This window comes from Schistosoma mansoni, chromosome 2, assembly GCF_000237925.1.
Source record: "Schistosoma mansoni strain Puerto Rico chromosome 2, complete genome".
NCBI classification, from domain to species: domain Eukaryota; kingdom Metazoa; phylum Platyhelminthes; class Trematoda; order Strigeidida; family Schistosomatidae; genus Schistosoma; species Schistosoma mansoni.
Window position 1 is genome coordinate 5,763,465 of NC_031496.1, and position 11,256 is coordinate 5,774,720.

The following is an 11,256-nucleotide window of genomic DNA, read 5'->3' on the forward strand; positions in this document are numbered from 1 at the left end:
GACAATATGAGAAATAAAGTTTTCATATGTTCTTCATTAAATTACAAAAGAAATTTTTAATTGATGACTATAATTCAGTTTTTTAATTTTCGATTTTTCGAGATCTTTTTTAATTTTTCAAAATTTTTTCTGATTTTTCGAGATTTTTTTTGATTTTTCAAAATTTTTTCTGATTTTTCGAGATTTTTTTTTTTGATTTTTTGAGATTTAAAAAAAATTTTAATTTCCTGTTAATCAAAGTTAAAAATAAGAATAATGCAAAGATAGAATATATTTTATTACCAATAAAACGAAACCCAGGTTCTTTTTTCATAGAATAAGTAGTTGTTGAAGTTTTCTTTCTTATGACACTGATTGTTTGTTAAGTTGTTAAGGGAAACGGGAGAAGAATAATGGAAAGTGTTATACAATGTTAAAACTAAAGGTGTTATCATTGAACTCTGTTTTATAAAAAAGGTTTTCATTAACAGGAAATATATAAAACTGTTAATTATCTTCAATGATACAATATCAAGTATCTTAGTCCTAGATAAATACAATCTTGTCATAAATTATAAAGGGATAAAGTCTTTGTAATATTAAACTACATAATTGTTTAAACTTAACATGAAAATATTGATACAACAATAATAACGAGGAGCCTAAGTTCATTACCATTGTATCTTCAATCATTTATTGAGAATAGAAGAAACAATATCAAATACTTAAGACTAGTAGTCTATGAATTATGTGTCCAGAGTTTTGCAGGGGATATTAACATCACATAATATAATTACATAAAATTATTACTTATAATTTAAAGAATATCTGTTATTTTTAAAACGTATTACATTTGCAATAAACTAAAGTGTAATCTAAAGGGAAGAAGAAAACAACTGTTATACATAAGCAAAGACGGATAGTAGCTAGCAATGGAATCTGGGATGCGCATTTCGTCCTCTTTGGGACTCCCCAACTGGATGTGGCTGCATCTGAGTTGATGTCCAATCTAGGACTCAAACTCAGTACCTTCCGCTTCAAACGTCATCGAGGTTATCCACTTACCTACTGAGTCTTTATAGCCACTTACTTGTGCAGTGAGGTGATGTTTAAACTCATTTGGTATTGTTAACTTGAATCTTCTCATTGATTTTCGGTCTCTTATTAACATACGTGCATACTGTGCGTATTTCCTCGATATTGTCTTAATTTACAAGCATTATAAGCAAAGATAGATAGTGACTACCAGTGAAATCGAGGACACGCGTTTCGTCCTATTTGTACAATATCGAGACTATACGCACAATATGCACATATGCCAATAAGAGACTGATCAATTGCAGTCCTAAACAATAATGTGAAGATTCAAGTATACAATACGAAGTAAATTTAATTGTTATATATATTTATTACACTTACTACAGATTATAAGCTAATCACAAAATAAGGTCACTTATTGTAGATAGTCAATGATCTGATAGAATATATATATAAGGACTGTTCGTCCATATTTCAGTGTATTAATTAACACTGCGAAAGGGAAAAAAATCAATTTTTTTTTATTGTTGTTGTTGTTGCTGTTAAGAATTTGATCTTCTCTCTAATCTAAGTCAAGTTCAAATCATAAACTTATTGTATATATCTATATTCCCTTATTGTTATTATAGAAAAAATTTAATTAATTTTTACGCTTAAACATATTTTCATTAAATTATAGATTGAAGTAAAAGGGAAAAAGGAAAATTATTTAATTAAAAAAATAAAGAAAAAAATAGAAAAAAGAAAAAGAAAAGAAAAAATTAATAACCACTTACAATACTCATTATGACCTTAAATATAATACAGGGATGATAAATTATTAGTGTACTGAAGTCATTGGCTTTTTTTGTTGTTAATGTTCAAATAGTTTGTTACTTAAAATAATAAAGTTAAATAAAAAAAAATCAATAAACAAAAAGTATTTTGTTACCCTTATATGTTTAAGGAAACAAATTTAACAACTAGGGGGGGGGGAAACATTTAGAAATATCATAGAAAATTAGCTGAATAAATAAAATTGTAGTATACATGTATAAATATTTAAGTGATGTAGGATTTTAGTGTCCTTATCTAAATTATTGAAGAGGATTAAATTTAATAATCAGTAATCTTATCAGTATGAGGTTGTAAAGATTATTAAGAATTTTTAATTGAGGTCATGAATCGATTAATGTTAGATCACCATTGAAAACCTGGAAGCGCTGGAAGGCCGTTTCGTCTTAGTATGGAACTTCTCAACAGTGCGTATCCACGATACCGCCCGCTGTGTTTGAACCCAGAACCTTCGGTCTCGAGCGCGAACGCTTGACCTTTAAACCACTAAGTCAGCATTCAACGGTATTACTGTGTTACCTCAACCAATCCACAAAATTACCCGACCACATTCCATTCTACTGAAGTATATAACTGTCTCTACCTGACATGGATTAGCCCCACTGGTCATGGCTCCTCCTAGAACTCCGAGAATTCCCTCACGAAGCCAGTCACTAGTAAGCACATAGTAATTATCAGTATGAGGTTGTGAAGATCCTGCTCGCTGGATCGTGGATGCGAACTACTGAGGAGTTCCATAGTAGGACGAAATGGCATTGAAGTGCTTCCAGGTTTTCAATGGTGGTCTAACATCGATCGATTCATAATTTCAAACAAAACAAAATCAGTGATCTATTCTACATATTCTGGAACAAATATTGATACAGTTACTTTTATGCACATAAGTTTCATCATGAAATGTGATGTTATTTGATGTACTGCTGTGAACTTAATACACATTAGTGACATTGAACTATGATCTAACTTTACTTTCACTTATCCAAGACTAATACATCCTAATTTATGAAGGCTGTCACGAGATTTAATGATTTTGGGACAGTATCGGGATACAGGTAAATCCGGCTGACGTGTCCCAGATATGACGAAACAAACTTTTCAACTCCACTCTTATTCACTATTCATCATGACTAAAGCAAATAAATCTGAATTGAAATTAGAGGATAAATTGTATTTTACGCCTTTTTTATAATTTCAAGTTTTTGATTATTCTTCAAATGAAATTTACCATCATAGTGTTTAGTATTTCTATTGTATATTTCAAATATATGGTCCATATGACTTCGGTATCTGTATGGAAATAACGTTTAAGGATGCCATTATTGTGCTAAAAGCTGTTTCAATTAATTAAAAAGGTTAGAAGTTTCTAATAAAAAATTTATGACGGCTAACAATGATCCAGAGATCAAAAGTGCTTAAGAAAGATGCCTATAAAGTCTTTTGATACACAGTCGTAAATAATAAAATATACTTGTGTGGCTAGCAAAACGTCTATATCATAGCCTAATGAGCGAATAACAAGACTACTTCTGTTCATTACTACGTGTCATTATTGGAATGATTAATCTATGTAGGAAACTATACCAAATTTGTTCGTGTAAATGCCCATACAACTTAAAAGATAATTTGAAAAAACAATGCAGTCATTCATTTAGTATTGTTTGTTTGAATCTTCCCAATAATGTTTAGGATTGCAACTGGCTATCAGGACTCAGTAGCTGAGTGGATAACGTGATGGCGTTGGAAGCGAAGGGTACTGGGTGCGAGTCCCAGAGTGAACATCAACTCAGATGCAGGTATATCCAGCTGACGAGTCCCAAATAGGACGAAACGTGCCTTGTCCTGGATTCCACGGCTAGCCACTATCCATCTTTGCTTACAATACAGTCATTGTTTATTAATTCTTTCAAAATTGTTTGAAGTCATCTAGTAAAGGTAATGAAGTTGTAAGTGATACTAAACTTTATTGACGATGGCATATAAGAAGTTTTTTGAATAATGTCGCTAATATAACTTAAGGTTGTTTAAATCAAATCATACTCTTTTCTTTATTCCTTTTAACAAAATTTTAAGTTAAGATTAAAGTATTCATTAGAAATGGATGGAGTAAACAAGTATATTTCAATTATGTAGAATAATTGTTTACCTGCTGAGTATTAAGCAACTGATGAAAGAACAAACAAGAGTCAATAATTATTTAAACAGATGTGATACCATTAGATTTAGATACATCCCTTTTAAATAATTAGTCTGTACTAAAGGCACAAATGATTGATTTGTATTCTATTTTCTATCAACGTTTAAGGGATTTTCAAGGAAGTAATAGGATATCTGTGAGATGAATTGTTAATTATCTTTGTCTATCCATCTTAAGTTATATTCATCAAACAAAAGCACTATGTCGTGTGTATTTGTTTACCAACTTCAAAAGTGTTCAACAAATGATCTTTAGTTTGTGAATCAAGATAAGATTGATGCCTAAATGAATTATATTAATTTGAAAATCATCATTTTCCACTTTTTGTTATAATCTTTTATACTGATTAATTACTATAATAAAGAGTTTGTAGTGTCGGTTACCATGTTAAGCTCACATAACTTATTCTAGCTTCTGTACAGACAAATTTATCCGTTCTTCTTGAGTCACGTTTGACCTTGTTAATTATTCGCTTATAAACCCTGACTATTTTTATATGAGAGTTTTTTTACAATTCTTATCCTATTCATTACATATCTGTGGCTTATTTTCGTGTGACTATAATTTTGATTAATGCTTGATTAAAAGGGGATTTAGCTCACACGTCTTCTCCACTGCGTATAATTTCTTTGCGCTTCATTCCTTTGATCATCTAACTGGATCGATGATTGAACAGAATATACGTATTCGAAATCCTTTCTCGTATTTGACTGATTTTAATTGTTATTCATTAACGCAAGTTAAGTCGATGATTATATAGACGACATGTGTACTTCAATGATATTCATACGATCCATGTGAAATCGGATAACGGGCCATTAAAATAGTGAGCACATCGTCCGATCTGATTGACGTCAAAATGAAGGGTTCTTGTCATAGAAAGAAATAACTGTCTAATAAATCCTCGTTTCTAGTGATTGACTTACACAGATCAATGGATGATATAATCAACAAGAATTTCACAGACTACATAAACCTCTCATAGTAAAAATAGTTATAAATAAAAAATATAAGGGAAAATGTTAAAAATCAGCTCATCTTATATGAATGTTAGGATTGTGGTAGAATGAAACTTTGCATGTGTTGCTTTGGCACACAAATTTTAGGTTGGATATGATAAATTGTTAACGCCACTGTATTTTGTCTAGTCGTTTGGCTGTGTAAATGATTGTGAACGTTATTTATGTTTGAAGAATATGAACAAAATTGTCAAGAGAATTTAACACACTGTTCTTTTGAAATTTTACCAAGTTAACATTAAGGGATATCTTTAGAGAGTGTTCGTTTAGAACAGCCAATTTAGTCTGCTCCACAATAGAAAATAAAGATATAAATACAAAATGAAATAGTTCAATAGGGCGGCTGGAAGAGACAATACGAAGCTTACTGTCATGAGATGATTCTGTGAAAGACTTTGTAAGTCAGCTAGAGCATAGGAAATGTGTTTGTTTAATTCCCTATAAACACAATTGTACAGTTTGAATAAATGAATTAGCCGAAAAAGAATTGTTCGGCGTATTATCTTCAATTCTCTTTGTTTTTTTTCAATACTCCTACTGTTGTTTCAAGTAAATTTTTCATTCAAGTGTCCATTGTTCAATTTCACTCGTTCATTCTAGGTTCATTTATTTAAATCACACAGATTTCCTATGTCGGTACATTATTGTCATAAACTATTGACAATATTACAGAATTGTATTGAAATATAAACACCTTAACAATTTGTTTGTCAGTAATTTTGTATCGAAATTAAAGGACTTTAATGTATTCCTTGTATATTCCACTAGTTTCTATTAAGATTAAACAGCTTTTACAATAAAATGTAGGTGACTTTATGATGTAAAATGAATAATCTATAGTTTTGATATTGTTGTTACCAATGCCAAATAGAAAACAGAGATAAGTGAACGAAAAAGTTGGTTTCAAGGATTTTACTGAATAAAACCTCGGCAGTTCATTGTTATTTCAATCATGATCTTTCTGTTTAAGTGAGGTATATTTAATCCCGTATTATATAATGGTCCCTGATTTGTTACTTTATTGTGTAACTTAGTTGTTGCACATGTTCGTCTCGTTCATTGTGTCTATCGAATGAATAATTATCTTACATATTTCTATATTGTATAGGCTTTATATTCTTATTATCCTTTGATTGTTGCGTAAATATATTGGACACTTGAAATTTTGAATGACTTATGTAACTATCCGTGATCATTGAGATGTAAATTGTGTTTTGACTTATTTCAGTCATGATGGTACAATCATAGCACGTACACTAGGTTACTTTTAATTTAAACTTATTTAAGTAAATCCAGTAGATGGACGTTTGACACTAGATAACATAAATATCTAAACATTCAGTGGATTTAAGTATTATCTTTGCACTTGAATGTTATTTGAGATTTTCATATTAAAATTATAGCAAAAACGTAATATTCTAAGTTAATTTTCTTCAACTGTTAAATTATTTTGAATAATCCTAATAAAATTGTGCACTATGGGCTTAGTGATTTAATGGATAATCAATTGTATTCCTGGAGGACATCCTTAAAACGAATCACAAAATGTGGTTCTGTGGTATATGATATCTCTCAATGGATACCTTGTTGAAACATCTGATGACAGGAAAAGGTAGCCCAGATGTTTAATCAGGCCGCCAATTGCATTATAGAGTAACGTGAAGCCAAAAAACTAATTAAACACAAACAATTAAACAAAACACTTTCAGGTCAGCGATTAAAGAAAATGTCAACTCATGTTAACATTACTGTATCAGATTTTTTTCTGAAAATGTCCTTAACTACTCACTAGGTAACTTTGTCAAACATTTAAAAAACAATTCAGATTTCAATATTTCTAATTATGAAACTCTCTGAAATTTCTATCACTAAAATTTGATTTAATTGATACCAAATTTTGTTTTAATGTCCTTAAATTGATCAATTAAACTGAACTACATTAATTTCATTGAAATTTCTTATAAAAACAAAACAATGTAATGACATTATTCTCTATGGTAACCTTTACATTGGTAATGACCTTGAGGAATGTATCAAGTTTAATTAGTGTGTGTTATCGTGAGAGAAAAGTTTAATAATGGTAAGGGTTAGTTTACTTATCGTTTATTTCCAGTAAAGAAAATTACAACTATCTTAAGATTGAAATTTTCAATGAATAAATTTGTCATTTCGAAAAAAAGGAATAAAAAACGCGGTAATTAGTTCGGGTCAGTTATGTAAGTAAAAAAAGGTGTAAAATGACTTGAATAAGGGATAAATCAATCTAACTGAATGCTTCATAGATTGTATGTAACCAGTTGATAGATGTTATGGTGTGTATGAATTTCAAAGAATGATCCTACAATCTGTGCATTATATAGTAAGTATTTAGTTAACATAGAAAAAATAGATTTTTTTGATAAGAGGAGTAATTCATATTCATGGTGTCGTAAAATTTGAACGATATCTATCTGTGTCTGTCCAGAAAAATGACTATTTTCAAGCTGTCTGAAAATCTTTTAAATGTTTCATCTAGACGGTTCAGTATTTACATTTGAGACTATTTGAAAATAACCTGTGTTGAAAATTTTCAAACTAGAATTATCTAATTATTTAGCACCACTTAGATATGCTATGAAACCTATGTTAATCAAAACTAAACTCTTTAAAGAATCTTATTAGGGTCAATTTTTAACCAATATCTATGAATCTCAGCTTTACACGTGATGATGTCATAAAGACAATCAGTAGGAGACTGAACACTGCACTAGCCACAACTTATTTGGCAGCGAAACTGTTAATTTTATGTGAAAAAAACATGTTAAATAAATCAATCAAAGGTTGACAAGCACACCTTTCATGTTACCGCTAACTGCATTTATAAATTTGCGTGTACCTGCCAAAGCAGCTATATTGGCCGAACAGAAAGGAGGGCATATCTTAGATTTTTTGAGCATGTTCCACAAAGTCTCAGAACAAGAGAAAAACTCTAAATAGTGCAATTACCAAACATCTTCGAATACAGGACATCAGGTCGATACCTTGCAATTTTTCAAGGTGATCAGAAAGCATCCAAGCTCCAGTTGTCTGAAGTTTGCTGAAACCTTTGCTATCAGGCGTCAAAAACCTGACTGTGTTGAAAAAGAGATGATTATTAATCTTTTTTTTGCCTTGGTAACAAATATTCCTTCGTTGCATCTTAAAATTTTTAAAACTCTTTCTTGCATTTATTACATCATTGAGTTTTATTACAACTATCTTGCAGATTAATAGTCTTATTTTATTAACTGAGCTCTATTCATTTTATCCCTATCAGCGTTTACTCATTGTGTAATCACTTGTTTCTACCCGTTTGAACTGTTGTCACAATCAATGTTGCAGGATTTCCTTTCACATAAGGTATATATTTATAATATTCAGTCTGTTAAATATTTTTTACACCCTTGCTATACTATATTGTGTCTTCAATATAACTTCCAACTAAACCCTTTCATGGAAGTAATCTAATCACATTACGTAATTATGGTTTTAAATATCACAGGTTGTAAAGCAGCTGACGAGAATGAACGAAATAAAATGAATCTATCTTATTCTGCTAGAATCTTTGTTCTTACTCTTTTCAAAACGATAAAAGGAACTATGTGTATGAAACATCTCATAAGTTATTAATTTTCCAATCATTTACTATGTTACCATAAAATATTATATTTAATCCTTGATAAACTACTTAGTGTTCACTGTCGAATACTTTCTGACTGATCTGACATAACTACACAATATTAACTTGTTTTTACTAATTAATATTAACTCGATGAAAAGTTTTGTCATAAACTAATCTCTTTATATACCAAATATTCATTGTTCCCAACATATACCAAATAAATAAATCACGTAGAAAACTAACCCGCTAAACAAACTTATTTTTATTTATTTAAACACATAAATATTGGTACAAGGAAGCACAAGATACATATTCGCCTCACAAATTTCATTTGATTTGTTGGAGGGCTACGTTACTGCCCAGGTGCCCCAACTGAAGCAGGTGGTTTTCTTAGGGGGCCACACCCCGAGCCTTTGACCAAAAGGACTGATCCACAAGGCAGTGGAGCATTGTAAGGAGATGCAGTCTCATGGTAGACGGTGACCAACGATTGGTTCATACGTCATTTGTTCCCTCAGGATGCTGGAGCCCATGTGCACCATTGGTTTTGAATCAGTGTTTTCCAACTCCCCTAGGTGAACATTCTGTGTCCATCAACCCGATTGAAGCGCCGGATATTCGCTTTTTGTCCTCTCATATTCGTAAATAACAGTAATGCCATGAGAAGGCAGTGAGTAGGACGTCCCTGACAGAGGCTATATACGCATGGCCATATGAGAGCATTTCGAGAGGCAGAGCGGTTTCTCCCCACTCTCGGCCGTACCAGGGCATTTAGAGGCCGCTAAACAAATGCTAACCAGAAAAAATATAATTTAAACTATTTAAACTGTACCTTGCCAGTCAGAAGGTCTTTATTTAGAAGACTTTTGTTTTCTTTAAAACAAAAAAAATTAGCAAATCATTGTATTGTTCAATGCTTAGATCAGTTTTGATTTTATAAAGATCTAAATGATAACAGTTAACATAGTCCGCTTTTTTCAATTTTTTTTTCCAAAAATATTATTCACCTTTATCATAAATCAGATCGTGTAGAGTATTTGTTGTTGTTGTCGTTGTTGTTGTTAGGGAAAAATAGGATTATTATTTTAATATGTAAACATTGGTATAAGAAACAATAGCCTATAAACTATTCATTCATAATAATACTATTAGTTATAATAATAATATAAATAATTGGAGACATTTTCTAAACAATAAACCTTTTATAAATGTATTTAATTATTATATTATACTCATCATGTATTCTCATTTCATAGGGTAGCTCATTGGACATTTTGATTTTGTTTAAATTTTGTCCCTTTTTATTTAAAAAAAAATTGAACAGTAAATAGACTGATCAATTATAGTCCTAAACAATAATGGGTAGATACAAGTAAACAGCACCAAGTGAAGATGAATGGAATGGAATCCCCTCTATTACAACAACAAAGAAACGAGTAAACAATGTTATACATTAACTATTTAGTTTAATTAAAAAGTCTATCAAAATAATATCCATTTTTGTTTATTATATAAACATTTATGTTCTATCAGAATATAATAAAACTGATTTTATTTTATAATTTAATGTAAATAGAGGGGGGGGGAAGAGAAAAAAAGAAGGAGGAAGACAAAGTGTTACTGGAATAAAATTATAATGAGATTGATACTTTTGAATCAAATCCATTTTCATTAAGAAAACTGGAAAGAAAAGTTTATGAATTAGACAAAATTAAAGAGAATTGTACATGTTGTTTCTGTGCAGAATACGTTTCTGTAATAGAGTTCGTATTCATGACTAAGTGAGAAACCGAACATTCGATCTTGATAATATACAGAATAATAGTAGTAAAATTTTACTTAAGAATTAATTGAGAATAGAAAATATGATTTCAGATTGGTATTTCATTTTAAAACCGTCTTAGTAACTAATGGATAAAAGCTAGACAACTAACTATTAATAACTAAGATCTTCATGGTGGAAAGTGTGAGTCAATTGAAGCTATAACTGTAACTATAAACTAAATATAAAGCGTACGATGGTTGAAAGCATAATGTTTCATGGTACTTACTAGTCGGGCAATATAAGATAAAATTAACGGTGTATTTTGAAAACTGTAAATGATCACCTCTTGAATAAAGATTAAGTGTACTCTGTTATATCGTTGACTGACTTTACTGAAACAAACAGTGAAAACCAATATCAAAAGTTGTAAATGTCAATGAATACACCACAAGAGTTTATGGTCATGTGTATTTGTTCTTGGAAAGAATATTGCAGTGAAGTACTGGAAAGTTCTATGCTAGATACATTTACAGAAGTTTTCTAGTTGTGAGTAGTTCATCAACTCATTCACGTTAACAAACTGACTAAAATTATTGAATTTATTATCTTGTAAAATATTCAGGAGTCTTTATGACTTTGCTTTAATGTTTAAGGAAAAATACTTGGGCAAATGAAATATATGAATTAAATTTGAAGATTGAAGACAAAATTACATTATTAAATTTAAAACAAATTCCTTCGTATTCTACAGCGAATTCAACTTTTCGAAAAAATACAAAATCAGAAT

The 11,256-nt window shown here is 30.3% G+C and overlaps 1 protein-coding gene across 1 annotated transcript; it reads right to left on the reverse strand.

Moving 5' to 3' along the window:
• Positions 1-278: 278 nt before the first annotated feature.
• Positions 279-548, reverse strand: Smp_201710 (uncharacterized protein; the record flags this gene model as incomplete). Its single annotated transcript, XM_018795462.1, has 1 exon — positions 279-548. The coding sequence occupies one exon, from the start codon at positions 546-548 to the stop codon at positions 279-281; it is 270 nt and encodes an 89-aa protein (XP_018649773.1).
• Between the last annotated feature and the right edge of the window lie 10,708 nt (positions 549-11,256).